Source organism: Carcharodon carcharias, chromosome 9 (genome assembly GCF_017639515.1).
Source record: "Carcharodon carcharias isolate sCarCar2 chromosome 9, sCarCar2.pri, whole genome shotgun sequence".
NCBI classification, from domain to species: domain Eukaryota; kingdom Metazoa; phylum Chordata; class Chondrichthyes; order Lamniformes; family Lamnidae; genus Carcharodon; species Carcharodon carcharias.
This window is the reverse complement of record NC_054475.1, coordinates 104574021-104597887: the sequence shown is the minus strand read 5'-3', so window position 1 is coordinate 104597887 and position 23867 is coordinate 104574021. Positions and strand designations below refer to the sequence as shown.

Here is a 23867-nt window from a genome sequence, read left to right as displayed (position 1 = left end):
CCCCTCAGATGCCAGCCCAATTAGAGGGTTGACAGCAGTGCACTGATAGAGGTGGCCAATGCTAATACTGCAGGAAAAAGGAGAGGATGCTTCTATACAGACAAGCAGGCCCCAGCAATTGAAGGACCAGTGGCCATTACCCCTAGGGGGTCCTCCAGGGACTTCCGCATCCCCTACCCTCAAGAACCTGCTGAGAGGCCACTAGGGTTTACTTGCCAGTCTCCACATGTGGCAGAGCCTTGCAATGCCAGTAAAATGCCAGCAAGGGAAGAAAGTGGCCCTCAGTTGGGCACTTGATGACACAAGATGTTGGGATCCCCTACCTATGCTTTCTGCCACCACTTTACCAGCTGTCCTGCCTCCCAGCCTGTCTCCAGTTGGCTGGTAAAATCCAATCCATTTAATGGTTCCAAGTTTATCTCGGTAATGTTGGAACGGTGGGGCTGCAGGAATGGTGAGAGGAAGCAGCAATTTTGCAGTCAGGAATCTCAGTAAAGCAACTGTCAGGTGGTTAGGCCTTCGGTGCTAGATAGGGTTGCCAACTGTGATTAAATGTATTCCTGGAAGTTTCATGAAATGACTTTCCCACACGCTCCAGCCATTCGTCAGCCAACACATTTAGGCTTGTGATAGTCTGCCTTACTACGCCAATTGGAAAGCAAAAAGACTCGTTACCCAATTGAGCTATGCTTGACTGTCAGCCAAACAGCCCTTTTTCTCCCGTTTTCAATATTGTAAAAAGAAATGTTCAAAGAAATCTTTTTTGAAAATTATCTTTTTTAATGTCTCTATGATCTTTCTCCAGGATTGCACACAGCAGTGTCCTGAAGATTGATCTTCAATTCCTGGAGGCTCCAGGCCAATCCTGGAGGGTTGGCAACCCTATCACTAGGCCGCACCTAGGAGCGAAGATGAAGGAGAGAGGAATTGGAAAGAATGGGGCGGGCGGAAGATTGGTGGCAAGAAGTAAGATCAGAATGGTAGTTTTTGGGGGTATGCAAAAGGGACAGTGGGCAGATCAGAAGGATTGTGGGGGTGCCCAATCACAGATGTATTGGTGAAGCAGGTAAACTGAATCCAGCAGGTATGTAGAGAGCACTTACCTCCTGGATCCAAAATCCTTGTCTCCCTTTAGCTGTCAGGTTTCCTTAGACTTGGGAAACTCAGTCATGCAGGGTTAAATTTAAAATGAGGCACAGCATATCATTATAATATTCAAATGACAAAACCACCTCCTATAAGTGGGTTGCTTGCCTGACCTCTATCCAACTTCAGCTAAAACCAAAAGGGGGCTTGTTGGGGGTAGGTTCAGTCAGGTTTCCCATCCCAATCGACCCAAACCCCCATTTCTGTGGTTAAAATTCACCCCCAATGAGGCCACTTTTTAATTCCAGTTGGTGGACATGAACTGGACAGGAATAGATGAGACAACAGAACTTTCTGCACCATTCCCACCAAATCTGAGCTGCTACCATCTTATTAAGATTCTTGAAATGCGCAGCCCAGGCGTCTGCTCTAAATCGACAGCAGCCTTACTAATCCATAGAAGTTGCAGTTGTCAACAAATCCTCATGTAATTTTCAGTCACCCATCAGCAAGAGCAAGTGTGACTGCTGCAAGTCACTCACACAAAAAGGTAAAGCTAATATTTAAAGCTAATTTTTGTGAAGTTAGGAGGAGCATCAATAAAAATGAACTCCTTGATTCCCAACTCTGTGGTCCTAACCTGGGATTGACAGAACCCCATCCCCGCACATTAATTGTATGAGACTTTGCATTCCTATAAAATCCTGCCATTGTTCCCCAAATAGTATCACTATGGCAACCGCTTCCTGCTGTACCACATGTGCCTTCATTGTCCAAAGCTGCCCATTCTGCCACCTGATCCTTATTTCTGCCCTTTCTTTCCTAACCTGCAATTAGTTCACTCCATTGTTTTTTTTTTGTAATCTAATCTTTCCTGACCCAAGTTTTCTCTGTTTCTCCCTGACCCAGGCTTAGGGATATTTTAACTTCAATATAAAATATTCTGACACAGTATGATTTCAGAGTAAAATAAAACTATTAAAAATAAAAATCTCAAAAATTGTCAGATTGAGTTGTGTTTAAGGGTTGTGTTTAAAAACAAAAACTAATTTGCACAGGTTTAAAAAAAGAGATCTCTAGTTGGAGGCATTAACTATATACTCCTTCCAGACGTAGTTTGCAGAATTTAAAACTGAGGCGGTAACAGTTCATCGTCTCATTCCAGATCCATGAGCCAACATATCCAGCATTTATCTTGAGAATAGAGGGAAATATCCCCTTTACATTCAAATCACAATTGGGGAGAAGGGATAGTTGGTTTTGTTGACCAGCTTACTGGGGAATCATTACAAGCAGTTGTTACATCTCGGGCAGAAAGGAGTAGTAATTATGGTTTTATTTAGTGTGTAATGTACTTTTAAGAATAATACCTGTTAGGGAAGATCACATGATCTGTAGTAACCCATAGGACAGTAGCACAGGCTAAGCAGTCATTATAGAGATAGTTGGAGTTGAAAACACACATGTAATTGCTGCTGAGCACATTGTAAATACACTTAATGTTTCCACCCAAGAACTGTCTGCAAATCAACTCTATCAACAATAGTAGCAACTCGGCCACCCTACAACAAACTGGCAACGAAGATAAGACAGGATTGAACAGAAGAAACCAAGTTAGAAAGAATTTGGCACTGTACCTTGCCCAGTGATTATATGTAGCACATTCCATTAGAATTGAAGAAGTTATCCCCTCTCAAAATGCCACAATTTGGGAGAATTGATCCTTTTGAACCAGCCACAGGCGATTGGTCTCGTTACATAGAATGCCTCATGCTCTTTATTCAAGTGAATGAGATTATGGGGAAGAAAAGATGCGAGCAATCCTCTTGGGAGCAAAACCAACAGTTTGAATCAAAGTTTGATGGCACCCAATGTACCAGATTCGGAAAATTTTGATAAATTGGTGGACTTTTGTGAAGGGTCATTTTCAACCAAAGCCCTCAGTCAAGATGCAGAGGTTCAGGTTTAATTTGCAAAATAGAGCCCCAAGTGAGGCAATTGCATGCTATGTGGCAAATTTGAAGCAGTTAATGGAACATTGAATTCGTTACAACTCTAAATGACATGCTCAGAGATCATTTAGTATGTGGTGTGAATGAGGACACTATTCAAAAAAGATTATTATTTGAAGTGAATTTGGATTTCAAGAAGACACTTGAGATATCACTGGCCATGGAAGGCGCAGTGAGAGATTCAAAAGCAATAGAGGATGTGCAAAATGGCGCTGTGCTTCACATCAGGCAGGAAACCCCAGCCAACAAGGGCATGAAAATGCGATTTTCTGCCAAGAAGCAGGAAACAGCCCCTGCCAACCGAAGAATAAAGAAAAAAAAACTTAGCAGTGAAATTGAAGAATAATTTCAATAGAGGTGGAAACAAGCAGTTGTTTAGCGATTGGCAGCTTTAAAAAAAAATCGAATGCTATTATTGTCACAGAAATGGACATGTTATGAGGCAATGCAAGGAAAGATTCAAGCAGACATCTTTTTAAAAAAAAGCCCAATGAAATCAACAATGTAGAGCCTGAAACAACAAACTCAGACATTAACTCATTGTTTAATCGGAAAGTTGGAAAGACAGAACCAATATTTGTCTCAGTGAAAGTAAATGGCAAACCTGTTAGAATGGAAGTGGACACTGGAGCTTCCACTACAGTAATTGAGGAACGTACCTTCAGATATCTGAATAATGGTGAATATCAATTAAGTTTAGAAAAAACAGCTGCCAAGCTCAAAACATGAGTGAAGACATTCAAGTGAAAGGCATAAGCCGAGTAACTGTCCATTCCATTGAAGCCAATCAGCAAAGCGACCAGTGTTGGTATTGAGAGGCAGAGGACCAAGTCGTCTTGGGCAAAATTGGCTAAGGAAAATCAACCTTGATTGGCCACAGATTCCAAAAGGAAGCTGGAAGCGTTCCTGTTTTGAAAAAGGAGTGTGTAAGGACACAACAACCTGAAGAAATGCAGACTATCTTAAGCCAAAACCTGGAAGAACAGCAGAAGAAACTCGAAGAGACCCTGCTTGTTGACAGAGTTCGAGATGAGGTGAGCAACCTTCACAGAGAAAAGGAACACTTGCTGAAAGACCTTCACACACTACAAGATGCCCTCAAGTCAGAGTTTGTACCTCTGGGAAAAGTATGAAAACAAAGAATTCAGCACTTCTCTGAATGAGCTGAAGAATGAGTGAGTTGGCAGAGAAGACGCAACAATGCTCAATTTTCCAGGAGGCTGCAAACAAGTACAAAAATGAGATGGAAGAGCTGAAGTATCAGCTAAATGAATCCAAAGAGGTTTTGGAAGCAAAATTCACAGAATTTTCCAAGAAGCAGACAGATAATGAAATTTGGGAGACTCGGACAAGTTGAGCTTGCATCTGAAGTCTGGCCGATAGTGAAGTCAAAAAGAAGGCCAAGATTAATGTCTTCACTAGAAAGAAGGTGGCACACAGAAGATAAGAAATACTAATAGGACTTTAATCCTGACAGCGTACGAATACACTTTCTTGCATAGGCTTGGCAATCAAATCCCAAATGCCAGTGCCCCTAGTCATCTGTCTTTACAAGAAAACGATGAGCACATCCCAGTTCCACAGGAACTTGTTTTGCTGTTAAATTTTTTAGATTCCTCGACAGATCAGAGACTGGATGAGTCAAGACCCAGTCCTATCTCAAATATGAGAACAAGTGCTACATAGTTAGTCACTGGAGCCTGTATCTGATTAAATGAAACCATACTTCAACAGAAGACATGAAATAACCAGCCAGGATGGCATCTTATTCTGGGGAGCATGAGTGATAGTTCCTCTAAAAGGAAGGGAGCCACTTTTAATTGAACTACACAGTGTCCCATCCAGTAATTTCCTGAATGAAGACCATAGCGTGCAATTATCAATGGGTGGCCTGGGGTGGATGGAGAAATAGAGGGAGAGTTTAGTAAAGCATTGTGCGCAATGTCAGCAACTGCAAAAGTTACCAGTGACAGCCCTATTACACCCATGGGAATGGCCAGGTAGACCTGGGTGAGATTACAAATTGACTACCTTTCCTGGGAACAACGTTTCTGCTCATTGTCAATGCCCATTCAAAATGGTTGGACATATAAGCTGAAGTTACCAGCGTCGACTGGTACAATTCAGAAGCTACATCAAAATTTTGCCATTCACGGACCACCAGAAGCAATCATTTCCCATAATGGTATGGCATTTATGAGTGCTGAGTTTCAATGGTTTATCAGCCTTCGTGGTATCACTCATGTAAGGACTGCACCATATCACCCTCCCTCAAGCGGACTGGCCGAAAGGGCAGTTCAAATGTTCCAAGGCAGGCATGAAAATGTTAACTGGTGATTCCTTGGCAACCAAGCTAGCACACTTTCTTTTTCATTACAGGACTACCCCACACACAACAAGAGGTGTCACACCTGTGGAGTTATTGTTGAAATGCAGTCTCAAGATGAGATTCAGCTTAATAATAACAAAACAAAAACAGAATTACCTGGAAAAACTCAGCAGGTCTGGCAGCATCGGTGGAGAGGAAAAGAGTCGACGCTTCGAGTCCTCATGACTCTTCGACAGGTCATGGGGACTCGAAGCATCGAATCTTTTCCTCTCCGCCAATGCTGCCAGACCTGCTGAGTTTTTCCAGGTAATTCTGTTTTTGTTTTGGATTTCCAGCATCCGCAATTTTTTGTTTTTATCTCTGTATTTTTTTTTTCAGCTTAATAATGCCAAATTTAAAGGGGAAGGTGGAAAGGAGTCAGGGAAGCCAGAAAACTAGACACGACTGGCATAGTTGTGAGAGGAAATTGACCATAGGAGAAACAGTTTACGTGAAAAACTTCGGAGAAGGACCGAAGTGGTTACCGCGTAAAATAATAAGTACATTGACTGGATCTCTATCTTACCAAGTGGAGGTGGAAGGCCAGATCATCCAGAAACATGTGGACCATTTAAAGAAGAGAGACAGGGACAAATCACCAAGATATGGTTTCACCAGTGATCATGACCGGGTCTGTGTTTCCTGTTGAGGATATTCAACCCAGGGCTGACATGTCTGATGTTCCTGTAAGAGTTGAGGATACAGAACTGCAAGTGCCCACTGAAGTACCTGATGTTCAGGCAACTCTGGGAACTGAAGTTGTGGAGCTGTGACGTTCCACACATCAGGAAACCACCTGGAAAGACGAATTAACTTGTAAATTCCTTATCCAGTGTAAATATTAAGTTGTCTTGAAATATTTGTACTTGTAAATATGATATGTATAGCCAAGTTAAAGGGGGAGGAATGTAGTAATTATGGTTTTGTTTAGTGTGTAATGTATCTTTAAGAATAATACTTGTTAGGCAAGATCACATGATCTGTTGTAACCAATAGGAGAGTAGCATGGGCTACCTCAGCAGTCAGGGTAGAGAGTTGGAGTTGAAACAATACATGTAGTTGCTGAGTACCTTGGAAATAAACTTTATGTTTCTACCCAAGAAGTGTCTGCTGATCAACTCTTATCAATAATAGTAGCAATTTGGCCACCCTTACAACAACTAGAAATCACATATAAATGCAATAGCAACATAATTTGCCATGTAGGCGAACTCCCTAACATGTGCTATCTGACCTTCAACATCTAGGTCAGGTTATGCCATATGTAGGATGGGCAATAAATGATGGTCTAGCCAGCGACACCCACATCCCATGAATGATTTTTTTTTTAAAAAAAGCAGAGTGTACCATACAGTATAGCATCTAATACTCAAGTCCACACGCACACACACACACACACACACACACAACTCTTATCATGACATCCCTCCCTTATTGGACCAAAATCATGTCCATGATTTTTCTGCTTGGTGTATGTAGCTTAGTCTCCACCCCTTATGAAACAGTACAAACAAACTTAACAAGTCATTATTCCCCTAACCCCCTGAGTAAATTGATTTCTTCAATTACAAATGTCAATTAAGTTCAGTGTATCACTGTCCAATGTGGCTTCAGTCCTTTTGCTCAGTATTTCACTTTCTGGAACAGTTATTTCTCTTTCAATATTTAACTGTGGTATTGTAGTGATTGTAGGTATAACCTTTCCTACTGCCTTTAGGGGGTCACATGATCATACTAATGCATGAACCCTAAGCACAGAATCTTAGGGGCGAAGTTTTCTAGTCGTAGACCTGATTCAAGCACATAACTTCTAAAAGCTCTGTAATAAAGTTATCTGTTTCAAGTAAGAAACCTGTCCAGTGCATCAAGTTTATTACAATTGGCAATGAGGATAAATATCTCCAACGCTGCACCTTACCTCCTGAATGTGAGTACATCAATCCTTAAGAAAGAAAGAAAAGTATACTCACCAGCCATGCCACTCTTCGGCAGAATCGACCCTTATAACTCATTCATGGAAGACTAGAACCAGTACATAGAGCACTTAGGTTTTTATTTCGTGGCGAATGAAAAAACAGCAGAGGAGAAGCAGAAAGCAATTCTGTTAAGTGTCTGTGATAGCAAGACATATAACCTCATTTGCAGTCTGACGGCCACGAACGCGCCCAATTCTAAATCTTTCATTGAGCTGGTAGACCTCGTGAAGACACATTCTCAATTGAAGTCATCATTAATTATGCAGAGTTTCAAGTTCAACTCCAGATTAAGGACCCTGGGTAAGTCTATCACAACTTATATCGCCAAGTTGAAACAGTTGACCGAGCACTGAGCCTTCGGAGATACGCTAAATGACATGTTGCAGGACCGGTTGGTTTGCGGCATTCACGACGACACTGTTCAGTTCCATTTACTTGCAGAAGTTAACTTTGATTTGAAGAGTGCCATGGCAATAGTGCTAGCAAAGGAGAGTGCTGAAAGGGACTTGCAGGCTATACAGAGTGTGCAACATGGCGGAAACCTACTGCCGGGCACAGTGCAAAAACCAGAGAGACAACCGCGAAGCAAGAGACAGTCTCTGCTGCTCAAAAAATGAAAAGGCATAGTGGAAGCATCTCACCAGCAATTCAGAAAATAATCTGTTATCGATGTGGGGGTAACCATATATTAGAGACCTGGGGCTGAATCTTCCGGTTGGTGTGCGAGGGCGGGCCTGACATGCCGATGCGTAAAATGACGTGCAATGACATCGGGTATGCATTAAAAAAGTAATTTAATTTATTAACAACACTGCCCATCCAACCTTAAGGTTGGCAGGCAAATAAAGAGCACAAGTGGCTTTCCGGCTTTGCAGGAAACCACGTCCACGGGTGGGAGGAGGTTTCCTGAGGGTTTTATAAAATTATTAAATAAATTTTGCAAACTTCACCAACATGCCCCAGCTCACGTGACATTGTTACATGAGGGGACATGTTCAAATAATTTTTTACTTTTTTAAAAAGTTTTATTTTCTACTTAACCTCCCTGAGGCACAGAGAGCACAGGCCCCGACTTTCTCTCCTCCCCCCGTGCGCACAGGTAGCGCTGAGTGCTACCAGCAGCGTGCTACACTGGGTGGGCCTTCATTAGCCTGCTCGTGTAAAATAGTGGTGTGCAGCTGATCACGGGTGGTGATCTGCTCCACGCCCACTCCCGTCCATTCCCACCCAGCCTGCCGGCCTTAGGACAAATTCTCCCCCAATGGATTTAAGGAGGCAGAATGGCACTGCTGCCACAAAAAAGGACATGTAATAAAGCAATGCAGGGCAAAATCGAGACAGTCAATCAGACAGCAGACCAACATGATTGAAGTGCACAATATAACTGAATCAGAAGCTGCTGATATTGATATCTATTCCCTATACAATACCAAAGCAGTAAAAACTGAACCAATAGCTGTCACCCTTCAAGTGAATGGGAAGTCTGTAGTCATGGAGGTAGACACAGGAGCCTCGACCACAGTGGTGGGAGAACACGCAGTTAACTATCTAAATAAAGATACCCAGCCACTGAATCTGGAGCAAACCATGGCTCAACTGAAGACATAAACTGGACAGTCAACACAGGTAAAGGGCATCACCACAGTACCTGTGTCCTATAGACAGCCTCGCTTCCAGTGGTCATAGTAACAGGTAAAGGAAGTAGTCTTCTGGGCCGTGATTGTTTACAAAAAATTAAGCTCAACTGGTCAGAAATATTTCAAGTGAGAACAGAAGGAGTTCCTGAGCTGTTAAGGAAGTACAACAGCGTATTTTGTGATGAGTTTGGAAAGATACATGGCTTACAAGAAAAAATATATGTAGATTCAGAGGCGACACCCTGGTTCTTTAAGGCCAGATCTGTGCCTTATGCCCTAAAGGAGAAGGTGGATACAGAATTGTGCCACTTAGAGAAGTTGGGCATTATCCAGTCAGTCTAATTTTCAGAATAGGCAGTGCCCATAGTCCCTGTGATGAAACCAGATCAAACTATTCGCATTTGCGGGGACTACAACTTAACTGTGAACAAGGCTGCTGAACTAGATAAATATCCCGACGATTGAAGATCTGTACACTAAGCTAGCTGGAGGAAAATCCTACACCAAACTGGACATGGGCCATGCTTACCAACAGCTAGAGCTGGACAGCACATCTAGAGGTTATGAAACCATCAACATGCACAAGAGCCTGCACCAATATACACGCCTACCCTTTGGTGTATCATCTGCGTGTGCAATCTTCCAAAGGACCATGGAAAGCCTGTTGCAAGGACTTTCCCATGTAGTAGTGTACCTGGATAAAGTCCTGATCACAGGATCAACAGAAACCAAACATTTGACAGACCTAGAAGAGGTTTTAAGAGGTTTTAAGAAGATTTTTGGAAGCTGGTGTACGATTGAAGAAAGAGAAGTAACTCTCCAAGCACCAGAAGTCACTTACTTGGGTCACCAAGTGGATGTCCAGGGGTTGCATCCAATAGAGGAGAAAGTCAGGGCAATCAAAGAGGTGCCCTCTCCTACCAGTGCAACTGAAATCAAGTCTTGTTTGGGCATTATAAATTATTACCGTCACTTCTTGCCAAACTTATCAACAGGGTTAGCACCTTCATACTTGCTATTGAAAAGGACCATTGTTAGCCATGAGATGTGCAACAAGAAGAAACCTTCATATAAGTCAAGAAGCTTTACAGTCATCATGTCTACTAATACATTACATCCAGCAAAAGAATTAATATTATGTCTCCAGAACCCTGTCTGCAGCTGAGAAGGGTTATTCACAACTAGAAAAGGAAGGTTTATCGTAATATTTGGAGTGAAGAAATTCCATAAGTATCTGTATGGACAACATTTCGCCACTGTGTCGGACCATAAACCACTAATACGTTTACATAGTGAGGATAAAGCCCTTCCGCTGACAGCTTCAGCAAGAATTCAACGTTGGGCTTTGATTTTATCGGTGTGTGAGTATATCTTCATGCACCATCCTGGTGTGCATATTGCAAATTTAGACAGACTCTGTCATCTCTCGTTACCAGATAGTATTGTACATGCTCCAGTGTCACAAGTCATTGTGCTTGTGTTGAATTTCTTGGACTCTTCGCCGGCCTGTGCGAAGCAAATAAGCAATAAGACAAACAGACTCAATTTTGTCAAAAGTCTGAGACCAGGTATTGCAAGGATAGGCGAATGCACCAGTGTCTTAAGAGATAAGACCACTCTATGCCCATAAAACTGAGAATCTTGCTGTGGGGATCAAGAGTCATCGTCCCTTCGCAAGGAAGAGAACCACTCTTGACAGAACTTCACAGTGCACATCCAAGCATTTTGAAGATGAAGATGCTTGTGTAAAATTATGTGGCCAGGCAGAGACAGTGACATTGAAAGCATGGTCAAGCACTGTCTCCAGTGTCAGCAACAACTGATGTTGCCTGTTTCAGCTCCACTGCATCCATGGGAGCAGCCTAGTCGACCCTGAGTTAGACTACATATAGACTATCTAGGTCTATTTTTAGTTATCATGTTTTTATTGATCATAGATGCACATTCCAAGTGGATGGATGTGTATGAGGTTAGATCACCGACATCGTATGCAACTTTTGAAAAGCTGCGTCAATGTTTTGGATAACGGTACTACCTTCGCTAGTATGGAATTTCAAAGGTTTATGAGTTTAAATGGAATTAAACAAATTAAAACAGCACCATATCACCCCTCATCAAATGGGCTAGCAGAAAGAGCAGTGCAAAACTTTCAAATCAGGAATGAAGAAGTTATCTAAAGGTACATTAGAAACTCAAATTATACATTTGCTTCTCAATTATCGCGCGGCTCCTCATGCAACTATGGGTTTAACACCGTCTGAATTACTGATGAAACGCTGCCTTCATACAAGGTTAAGTCTGGTGTTTTCAAACTTAGAGAGTAAGGTAGTAAAGAACCAGAGTAGTCAGAAATTGAATCACAATATTCATAGCAAAGCTCGAAGATTTATTGCGGAAAATACAGCTTTCGTGTGGAATTTTGGAAATGGTCGTAGTTAGGCTCCTGGTATAATTGTCTCTGAAACTGGACCCTTGCCATTCCAAGTGGAAGTGGCAGGCCAGATTGTTTGAAAACATATGGATTATCTAAGGAGTAGAGAGATATTCCTGCAACCAGTTATTCCATCTGTAATTGATGTCAAAACTTTAATCCCTGAGGTGACAGGTCAACGTAGAATAGATATACCTGATATCTCTGTTGAATTACCTAATCCTGAACTGCTATTGTCTAAGGGTGTCCCTGATGCTGCAGTCCCTGATCATGTCGATCCAGTGGGAGAATCTCAGGTACGTCGCTCTAACCGAATTAGAAATCCACCTCAGAAACTTTATCTTAATCCACAACATATACATATACACACAGGTCATGTGATTAAAGATTTTCTTTTTAAATAAGAAATGTAAAAAGAAACTAAAGGGGGAGGAAATGTAGTGATTGTAGGCATAATTGTTCCTATTGCCTTTAGGGGGTACCATGATTGTACTGACGAATGAACCCTAAGCACAAGTAATCTTAGGAGCGGTGCATTCAAGTCATGGACCTGGATCAAGCATGTAGCTTCTAAATGAGCTCCGTAACAAAGTTATCTGTTTAAAGAAACCTGTCAAGTATATCATCGATCTGTAATTCAATGCTCCACAATGATCCACTCCAATTGCTTTCTCGTCTACTTGCAAACATCACAAACAGGAACTTCAAAACCAAAAGAGCAGCATTTAGTGTAAATCCTTTTTGTTTGAAACATAATCACAGCACAAAACACTTGCACCTAGGTACATGCTTTGTATCTACATTTACTGTTTTTAAACTTAAAATGTCATTTTAAATCACAAATCATTGCTCCAACCTGACTTCCACTTTCACGTTCTGTCGACAAATTACCAAAATCTTCATATCAGGGCTTTTCTGCTCTTCTTCTGTGCCATGGGCTGACTCTGCCTCAGGAGCTCTGGTTATCGCATCCAGAGTTAGGAAGCACTGCCACCCCCTCTGGAACCGAAGTTTTTCCCTGTGCATAGCAAGCTGTCTGCCAGCCATCAGCATTGCTGGCTTGGACTTCTGGAATGCTGGATGTCAGCTTTGCCTCAGCCCCTACATTTGGTTCATCTGCTGCTGTGTCTTGGTCACCATGATACTTTTTGTACATGAAGAATTTCTGTCATACAATCTTCCGTCTGGCAACTGCACAGTCACATTGTTTCCCTTCTTGGCAATGGCAGTGTACAGCTTGGGATAAAATGGTGTATCCATCTTACACAGACTCTCCCATCTCAACAGTACTTCATCACTTGGCATCACATCAGACTGTCTAGCTCCCCTTCTGGGATCTGCATAAAACTTTGCAGCACCCTTTTTGTCAGCATCATGATCTCAAACGTCCTGGTCAACACTGATGTCCCTCCACTCTGAATTCTTGGTGTGTATTTTGTTTCCAAATAGCAGCTCTTTCTTGTCGTAGTGTGTGGAGTCACTCTATACCTGGCCATATGACAGCAACGCCTCCTTCCATTCTTTGCCCTCAGCCTGAGAAATCCTCTTCTGTTTCTCTAAGGATTGGTTTTGCTGTTCTACTTCCCTATTTGTCTGTGAGCATTTAGGAGTCACTCTGTGATAGCGAATGCCTGTGATTTGCACGTAATCTGCAACGGTCTGTGAAATGATTCGTGGCCCATTGTCTGAATACAGAGCGACTGGCAGAGCATGCTTTGCAAATATTTCAGTCACTGCAGTCACAATTTTCTTTCCTGTTACAGACGTCACCACAACACACTCCCAGCAATGGCCATAGTAGTCAATCACCACTAGTATGGACTCTCCTAATGGAATTGGGCCTAAGGAGTCAACTGTTACATCCTCCCATGGTCCATCCAGCAACAGCGTACTGTGCACTGGTTCTGGCGGATTAGGTCTGCTGACAAGATGACATCCATGATATGTTTTGACCAAACTGCTCCACGTATTTCTCTATCCTTGGCCACCATAAGTTTTGCTTAGTACCAACCATCCCAAGTGACCCTCATGAGCTAGCATTGCCAGACTAGGCCTAGGCTTTTTTGGCACTACAATTCTATTGCCTCTGAGAACACACTTCCCAATTGTGCATAGTTCATCTCGTATAGCAATGTATGCCTTGAATGGGCAATTTTCCCAGTTTTCAGCTTTGATTCTCTGCCTGTTGTCATTCAATACTGGAGCTTTATCTGACTCTCTTTAAATCTCTTTAGTTATCGTTGCTCTGGGCATAGCATGAACTGTCACAAACTGCACAAATGATCCAACTTCCTTCTGTCGTGAGGATCTATGCGTTTGATCCTCTCTCAGTAGTCATGATAGTGGGTCAGCAATGTTCATCTTTTCAGCAATGTAAATCACATATTGCTGGAGTCTCAAAACCCATCTTTTGATTCTGGCACATATTATTTGGACCTGGGAGAATAAATCATCTCTATGATTTATTAATGATCCATCACTAATTCAAACTCAACACCGAACAAATATGCATGGAGTCTTTCACATGCTCACACCAATCCTGGGGCCTCTTTCTCCATCTGAGAATATTTCCTCTCCACATCTGCTGGTATAGGCAATATTGTCAGGGCTTCAACATGTACTTGAACCAGATCTGCTCCTAATCCTATTGGACTAGCATCTGCTATGACTATTGTTGCTGCTTTTGGATCATAGTATCCCAGGATTCAAGCACTTCTTGAGCTGTCTTTCAAAGCTTTGAAGGCAGCTTTTTGTTCTTCATCAAATCTGAACCATTCATTCTTTCTGGTCAACTTCCTCAAAGGATCAACCAGGGTAGGGAAGTTTGGGATATATCTCACTGAATAGTTCACAAGTCCAAGAAAACTTCCCACTTTGTTGGCATTTTGTTGTTCACATAGTTCTGCGATTGCTTCTATCTTGTCTTTAGCTGGGGTGATTCCACCGCTCGTGACTTTATACTCCATGAACATTAGCTCTGTCATGCCCAGCAAACACTTGCCTGCACTTCCCTTAAGTTCTGCTGACTGCAATCTTGCCAATACTAATCTCAGCCTCTTGTTACGTTCCTCCCTATTGGCTCCACGAATAATGATGTGACCTGAGATATTGGCTGTTCCTGGAATACCTTGTATCACCTTATGGATTTGGTGTTGGTAAATCGCTGGTTCCACATTGAAGCCAAATAGTAATCTCTTACAGTAAAGTCCACGACAAGTGACCAAATTTGTCACCTTCCTTGAATCCGGATGAAGCTTCAGCTGGTGATATCCCCACTCTAAGTCTAATTTGGAAAGTACCTTGCTTGTTGACATCCACAGTGGGAATTGGGTGACCTTCTCTCACTACTGCTTCATTCACCTGTCGCGTTTCAACTCAGAGTCTGATGTCACCATTTGGTTTAGGCATGACCACAACAAGGCAAACCTTGGTGCTGGTCCTTCAACTGGATCAATGTCTTTATTGATCAGTTCCTTGATCTTTGCCTCAACTTATCCTCTCAGATCAAAAAGTGTTCTGCATACAGCCTGAACTACAGGTTTCATGTTCTCGTCAATGGTTAATCTCACTTGGTAGTTGTGTACCTCCCCAATTGCTTGAAACACTGGTCCAAACTCCTCCCTAAGCTTCAATAGAATGTTGCAGAATTCACTTTCAATCCAATTTGTAGCACCCCCAAGGCTTGGGCAGTTTTTCTGCTCAGAAGAGGCTCACCATCCTCCTCAATCGCTATAAGTTCTGCCTCTACATTCCAATCCTGAGCCTCACATCCACAATGAAGCATCCAACAGTTTGAAGTGGAGTTTTATATGTGTAAGGATAGAGCTTTTAGACACATTTTTGAGATGTGCATTTGATTCTCTTTGCCTTCAGTTCCTCCCACCGTGCTTTGTCAATGACACTATGGTCACTGCCTGAATCTACAACAATGCTCACTTCAACACCATCTTTCTCATGGTTGCTCCTATTGACAGAAAATATGTATCCATGATCGCTATTCATGTCCTCACTCTGCATCTTCTTCAATTCATCTCACAGTTGTGCTACTTTTATCTCTCTTCCCTTTACGTTGTTTACCAGACTTCCCTCTGTTCAGCTTTACTTCTGCACTTCTTGGCAAAATGGTCTCTGTTCCCACATTTTCTGCATATCTTCCCTTGGCAGGACAGCAGGCAGCTTTTCCATCGTGCCCCAAGTTTGCACATCTGAAACACTCTCAGACCTTTGCTGTTTACATTTACACATAACTGGATGCTGATGTGCCACTTAGTTAACCTCAACTTTTGCCTTACCAAAGCAGAGGTGAGATTAAGTTTTCATGCTGTGAAATTGCTCATTCACTGCTTCCAATGCAGCTGCTATTTTCATAGTGCCATCCAACATTAGGTCAACTTTTCTTTCGAGCAGCTTACCTGTCAACTTATCCGACTTGCAACGATAGGCTACCTGATCTATTATCTCGTTATTCAGATTCATAGCGACACAATTGCATCTCTCTGCATCTGCCTCAAACAGCTACTGTTTCCTCTCTTTCTGTCTCATCTGGCGCAAAATATGCCTTTGGAATGTGGCATATAACATCACCACATAATGGTCCTTTAAAGCTTTCACTTCACATTCATAATCCGCCTTTTCTCCATATCAGGCAATATCTTAAAAGTCACCCACACTGAAGAACCCTCGTTGAACAATAAAGCCCATCCTTGTGCTTTCTGCGCCACTGTCACCCTGTCCAAAAACAGATCGTGACTGTCAGCATATGCTTCAAACTCCTCCAGCCACGCTTTCCATGACACACTGACAGTACTGGCATAACTTGTTAGCTCAATTCCCCTGACTGCAGGTAAATCAGCTTCAACAAATGCCATGACACAATCTTAAATATCTCTGTATTTAATTTTGTTGCCAGCTTAGGGCAGCTGCCACAAAGGCGCAATGGGGAAGGGTCGCTGCCTACGACCTTTCTGCCACAGTGCACCGAGGGGCTGGGAAGTGTGTAGAGCCCCTCGGGCTGTACAGCCCAAAATGAATGTCTGCAAATGATTGTAATATTCATTGTTTGTACTGATGCACCTTGTGATACATGTTGTAAAAGTTGAACCTGATTGTACCTTTGTAATGGTGATTTTGAAATGGTTTGGAATGTGGTTGAAGATATTTTATGAATAAAGTATATTTTTGCAAAAAAAAGTATTTAACTTTGTTGCCGGTATCACATCCTAGGCTGAAAGAACAACGCTTGAAGTCACAGATTTAACTGCAAGAACAACATCATTTAATCTGCCATGCTGGCTAACTCCCTAACATATGCTGTCAGACCTTCAACCCCCAGGTCAGGTGACCCAATATGTAACACAGTGTGTACCTTACAGTATCTTATCCAAGAACCATAGAGTATCTAATACTCAAGTCCACACACACAATCAGCTATCATCATGACAGCAGTAAGTCAACATCTCAGTCTTCTCCCTGGCTGGCAACACAAAAGGACACACGGATAGGCAGACTGTTAACAGAAGACTGATACAAAACTGGAAACGAAAAATTCAGGCAGTCACTTTTTACAGTTAAAAGTGGTCTGAAAAAAAAAAGGATGTTAGCTCAGGAAAGTGTGCTATTTGTTAATTTTTCCCACATTTTCAAGGAACTAGACTGAAATAAGTAGAATTTGTTTTGCCTGTTACTCTGTATGCCCATTTGCAATTTGTGAAATAAAATGGCTGAATGATTTATGGTCTTTTTTTCAGTCTGCTTTAGGAAAGAAATAGAAAGGCTTTGAGGCCACATCTGAAAGACACACTATCAGATCACAAGATGTTACCATTCTTGTGTCCATGGTTTATGCTAATGTGTAGCTACATGAAGGGCAGTGCAGGAATACCACTAAATGTAAGATGCTTGGGCAACTTATGGGATTGACTAGCCAAAAAACTATCTAAAGCAGACCTTAAGCTTGTAACTTTGTGTATGTCCATACCTGACTGGGTGAGTGAATAAAGAAGGTATGGTCTGTCTTGCACTCTCATGATTGGTTGGTTCCATGTGAAGTTGCTGAAAATAGAAGATACAGAAGATGTCAAATCTACAGAAAAACAAATCCCTTAACAGATTTTTTTTTCTATTTTCACTTCTGTTGTTAAGAAATAAAACCTGCCTTTTCAATAATTTTACAAATGAACAAAGTGAGTTTCTTCATTGTGTTACTACACCCAGCACATTGATGCACTGCTGGGTGTGACCATATTTCTTAACACAGTGGGGACCAATGTTCCCTGTATTGTTTTCTTGTGTGCATGGGTGATTGCTTAAAGTTCGTGGTCCCTTTAATTTTTTTTGCATGGCCATGCACACGCGACGATTTAGAGGGACCAGCCTGTTCTCAGTCTGCGTGAGAACATTCGGAATGCTACGTGACTAGGTGGCCACACAGCTTAGAAGAAACATTGGTGGGGTCATGGGGAGTCTTGCCACCTGAACACATTTTAAGAGTGATTAGCAGTTGCACAATGTTAACAAGGAAGCAGAGATACAGGAAGGAGTACTTTGCAAGAGGAATAAGTATCCAAAAAGAAAATCTGACTTTAGTCAGTCCAGGCTGGTTCACCTTCTTCCACATTCACCACTGGCAACAATTAGGGTCCTATCCTTTACTCTATTCCTCCATTCTAACTCCCCACAAACAGACAGACAGAAACAGACAGACACACACACACTCGCACACACTTACACACACACACACACACACGCATTCACACACACAAACACACATACACATTCACACTTACAGATTCACACAAACACATATACACATGCATACACATTCACACATGCACACATACACACATGCACATTCACACGCACACAGATTAACACTTACATATATACACACACACAAATATTCACACACACACCTGACAGATCCATTCTCCTAATGCTGCCATCTCTATACAAAACTAGTCTAACAAACCTATGGAGCATATGATGATTTTTAACAAACACAAAACAAACAACGGTTGAAAAATTTAACCTTTGCCCAAAACAGGTGGCAGTCAGTGAAGTGACTGCTCCACTTGTCATTTCTTACTGGCATGAGGCCTGAACCTAATTTAAATGTCACCATCAAATTACAAAAACCAAATGGGTATCCTGGTGCAGATCACCGATTGTGGGTGGACAGGAAATCTTATAATGTGTCAGATCTGGAGGCAGAGCTGATCTCTGAGGTGTGGGTGAGAGGATTAAGGGGAGAGAGTTTTAAACAGATTGGCAAGTTCCACCACTTTCTACCCAAATTTTGCAAACAAGGTCTTACAACTGGTGTAGGATCCAAATTTGCATACTTAAGTAGCTTTATGCCCATTTCAGGTGGGTGAGATGCTCACCCATTCACAAACTCACCTGAATATTGCATCAGGCAGGCCCTGGCCCTCTAGGAGGTAACTGAGGTGAAGGGCCCCACACCATTCACCTGCATCATTATCACCTCCTAAGCGTCCATTTCTCAGACTCAAACAGGTGGCTGCGAGTTGAATTTTCCCTTCAGTGAACCTTGACATACATCTCAGTCAATATTAAATCTTCATCACAGACTATTCCATTGCCGTTGGAGAAGTACCTTAACATTGGACAATTACCAACTGTACAGCAATAGAAAGTGCTATAAATTAGAGGTGAATGGTCACATAAAGCACTTTACGTTTGTAAAGTGTATTCTCCCCCTTCATAGAATTAAGCTTGGCCATCAGTGCTTCAGTGCAGCAGGAAGTACTGCCCTGTCAGAGGTACTGTCTTTTGGATGAGACATTAAACTGAGGGCTTGTCTGCTCTTTCAGGAAGTAAATGATCTTATAGCAGTGTTTCAAAGAAAAACAGGGGAATTCTCCCCCATTGTCCTGATCAATATTTATCCTTTAATCAACACCATCAGAACAGATTATGTGGTCCTTGTCACATTGTTGCTTGTGGGAGTTTGTTGTGTGCAAATTGACTCCTGAATTTCCTACTTTACAACAGTGACTACATTTCAAAAGTATTTCATTAGCTGGAGAGCAGTTTGGCATACCCTAAGAAACATGAAAGGCGCTGTACAATTGTTAGTCTTCGGCCTGAATTTTTATCTGGGCGGGCAGGCAGGATTGGCGGGCCCAGGATCGGTGGGAAATGAGCTGTTGACTGCGATCAGCCCCCGAACGCAATTTCACGCTGGCTGGCCAATTAATGGCAAGCTAGCGTGAAGCACGCACTGAAAAGCTCAGCGTTGCAGGGGTGGGGGCAGGAGGAGGCTGGGCAATGACATCAATGCGGCCTCGGGCGAGCACTGCAAGAAAGTTTTCTGAAGGCGGAGAGCTGCCTCAAGGAGCTACAGACCCGAAAATGGTCCAATAAGGTTTTAAAAAGCAGAAAAAAAATGTCTGAGCATTACAATCAGGCACCTGAAAATATAGATAATAAAAATGCTGCCCACAGATTTTGATTTTGATTTTATTCCATAACCAAAACCTTATCCCGCCCTTGGATGAGGTTTCATGAAAAATGTAAATGCCGCCTGGCTGATTCTCCTGTCCGTCAACTGTAAGATTCCGACTTTTGCGTCCATCTGTTGGCAAAATATCAGGTGAGTGCATGATGATGACGTTGGGACACTTGCCCAACACCATCTCGTGCGATTTCACGCCCGATCAGGTCGGTCAGGCACGAGTATTCCCAATCAACGTAAAATTCAGCCCTTTCCTTTCCAAGGATGTAAATTGTTGTAATAACTAGAAGGGAAGTGTGTCATATGATCCAGTCTTAGTTTCACTTTTGCTTTAAGCAGAGCATACACACAGCTCTGATGCCTTCAAGATTTAGACCTATGTATAATGTTCTCATGTGCCTAGTCGAAATGAGTGTACCTAAAACATGTTTACCCAATCTCTTGTGAGCAATTGGTGCCTTGTGTCTTGCGCAATAAGTCCAACATATTATTATAATAACACGACATAAGTCAAATCACCACACTGCATCTTAATAAACAGCAGATAGGTTCTAACCTCACAGGGAAGAGGAGAGAGGGCTTTTTAAAAGTTTCAACAAATATTCATTAAAACAAATTAGAAAAGAACAGTAACAGAATTACCTGGAAAAACTCAGCAGGTCTGGCAGCATCGGCGGAGAAGAAAAGAATTGATGTTTCGAGTGCTCATGACCCTTCAACAGAACTGAGTGAATATTAGAAGAGGGGGGAAATATAAGCTGGTTTAAGGTGGGGGGGGAGAGAAGTGGTGTGGGGGTGGTGTGGTTGTAGGGACAAGCAAGCAGTGATAGGAGCAGATAATCAAAAGATGACACAGACAAAGGAACAAAGAAGTGTTGAAGATGGTGATATTATCTAGACGAATGTGCTAATTAAGAATGGATGGCAGGACCATTAATGGCAAGCTAGCGTGAAGCACGCACTGAAAAGCTCAGCGTTGCAGGGGTGGGGCAGGAGGAGGCTGGGCAATGACATCAATGCGGCCTCAGGCGAGCACTGCAAGAAAGTTTTCTGAAGGCGGAGAGCTGCCTCAAGGAGCTGCAGACCCGAAAATGGGGTGGAAAGACTAGCAGGGCATACAGGATTTAAAAATAACGGAAATAGGTGGGAAAAGAAAAATCTATATAAATTATTGGAAAAAACAAAAGGAAGGGGGAAGAAACGGAAAGGGGGTGGGGGTGGAGGAGGGAGTTCAAGATCTAAAGTTATTGAATTCAATATTCAGTCCGGAAGGCTGTAAAGTGCCTAGTCGGAAGATGAGGTGCTGTTCCTCCAGTTTGCATTGAGCTTCGCTGGAACAATGCAGTAAACCATCGACAGACATGTGGGCAAGAGAACAGGGTGGAGTGTTAAAATGGCAAGCGACAGGGAGGTTTGGGTCTTTCTTGCAGACAGAAAACAGGTGTTCTGCAAAGCGGTCGCCCAGTTTACGTTTGGTCTCTCCAATGTAGAGGAGACCGCATTGGGAGCAATGAATGCAGTAAACTAAGTTGGGAGAAATGCAAGTGAAATGCTGCTTCACTTGAAAGGAGTGTTTGGGCCCTTGGATGGTGAGGAGAGAGGAAGTGAAGGGGCAGGTGTTGCATCTTTTGCGTGGGCATGGGGAGGTGCCACAGGTAGATGTTAAGGAGTAGGGGGTGATGGAGGAGTGGACCAGGGTGTCCCAGAGGGAACGATCCCGATGAGAGCATGAAGCACCGAAGTAATCATCGATGTACCAGAGAAAGAGTTGTGGGAGGGGGCCGGAGTAGGACTGGAACAAGGAATGTTCCACATACCCCATAAAGAGACAAGCATAGCTGGGGCCCATGCGGTTACCCATAGCCACACCTTTTATTTGGAAGAATTGAGAGGAGTTAAAGGAGAAATTGTTCAGTGTGAGAACAAGTTCAGCCAGCCGGAGGAGCGAGGTGGTGGGTGGGGATTGTTCGGGCCTCGATGATTACTGCGGTGCTGCTTCATGCTCTCGTCGGGACTTAGAAAAATTTATTAATTTTGCTTCCAATCTCTACCCCTCCGTCATTTTCACATGGTCCATCTCTGACACCTCCCTTTCCTTCCTTGACCTCTCTGTCTCAATTTCTGGTGATAGACTGTCCACCAATGTCCATTACAAGCCTACCGACTCCCACAGCTACCTTGACTACAGCTCCTCACACCCCGCTTCTTGTAAGGACTCCATCCCATTCTCTCTGTTCCTTCGCCTCCGTCACATCTGTTCTGATGATGCTACCTTCAAAAACAGTTCCTCTGACATGTCCTCCTTCTTCCTTAACCGAGGTTTTCCACCCACGGTCGTTGACAGGGCTCTCAACCGTGTCCAGTCCATCTCCCGCGCATCAGCCCTCACGCCTTCTCCTCCCTCCCAGAAACATGATAGGGTCCCCCTTGTCCTCACTTATCACCCCACCAGCCTCCGCATTCAAAGGATCATCCTCCGCCATTTCCGCCAATTCCAGCATGATGCCATCACCAAACACATCTTCCCCTCAACCCCCTGGCAGCATTCCATAGGGTTCCCTCCAGGACACCCTGGTCCACTCCTCCATCACCCCCTATTCCTCAACCCCTACCTATGGCACCTCCCCATGCCCACGCAAAAGATGTAACACCTGCCCCTTCACTTCCTCTCTCCTCACCGTCCAAGGGCCCAAACACTCCTTTCAAGTGAAGCAGCATTTCACTTGCATTTCCCCCAACTTAGTCTACTGTATTCGTTGCTCCCAATGCGGTCTCCTCTACATTGGAGAAACCAAACGTAAACTGGACGACCGTTTTGCAGAACACCTGCTGTCTGTCTGCAAGAATGACCCAAACCTCCCTGTCGCTTGCCATTTTAACACTCCACCCTGCTCTCTTGCCCACATGTCTGTCCTTGGTTTGCTGTATTGAAGTGAAGCCCAACGCAAACTGGAGGAAAGCACCTCATCTTCTGACTAGACACTTTACAGCCTTCCGGACTGAATATTGAATTCAACAACTTTAGATCTTGAAATCTCTCCTCCGTCCCCACCCCCTTTCTGTTTCTTCCCCCTTCCTTTTGTTTTTTCCAATAATTTATATAGATTTTTCTTTTCCCGCCTATTTCCATTATTTTTAAATCTTGTATGCCCTGCTAGTCTTTCCACCCTACCCCCACTAGAGCTGTACCTTGAGTGCCCTGCCATCCATTCTTAATTAGCACATTCATTTAGATAATATCACCATCTTCAGCACTTCTTTGTTCCTTTGTCTGTGACATCTTTTGATTATCAGCTCCTATCACTTCCCCACACCACCCACCGTGCGCCCCCCCCCCAACCCCCCACCTTAAACCAGCTTATATTTCCCCCCTCTTCTAATATTCACTCAGCTCTGTTGAAGGGTCATGAGGACTCAAAACGTCAACTCTTTTCTTCTCCGCCGATGCTGCCAGACCTGCTGAGTTTTTCCAGGAAATTCTGTTTTTATTTTGGATTTCCAGCATCTGCAGTTTTTTTATTTTTATAGGAAAGAACAGTATTGTCTTCCCAGGGCTCAGGGTATTTAAGAATACTTCTTTCTTTGAGTCATGCCTATGATTACTTTTGGACAGATCTACAGCTACAACCCACTTTCAGTGTTCCAGTAATTACCCTGCTTCATCCATTATATATCCCAGATTATTGTGACAACAATGACTAAAGAAAGAATCTCTCAGTGTTTTGGGTACTGCAATGGCACTAGTTGCTGAAATCATAAGACCAATGTGTGCCAGACAAATAGCCTTAGTTAGCCTGAGCACAAGTAAACTAGTAGAATGAAGTTTTCAGTGTGTTGTCCTCCAGAGACTGGCCTTCCAGGGCCACTAAAAGTAAAAGCAG

At 42.9% G+C, this 23867-nt stretch overlaps 1 protein-coding gene across 1 annotated transcript in view; it reads right to left on the bottom strand.

Moving 5' to 3' along the window:
* Window positions 1-23867, bottom strand: part of LOC121281762 (protein ripply1-like) — a 28592-nt gene that overhangs the window by 2810 nt on the left and 1915 nt on the right. The window contains exon 2 of the mRNA XM_041194716.1: window positions 17488-17561. Within this exon, the coding sequence (XP_041050650.1) occupies window positions 17488-17561 (74 nt within the window). The remainder of the gene's footprint in view (window positions 1-17487; window positions 17562-23867) is intronic.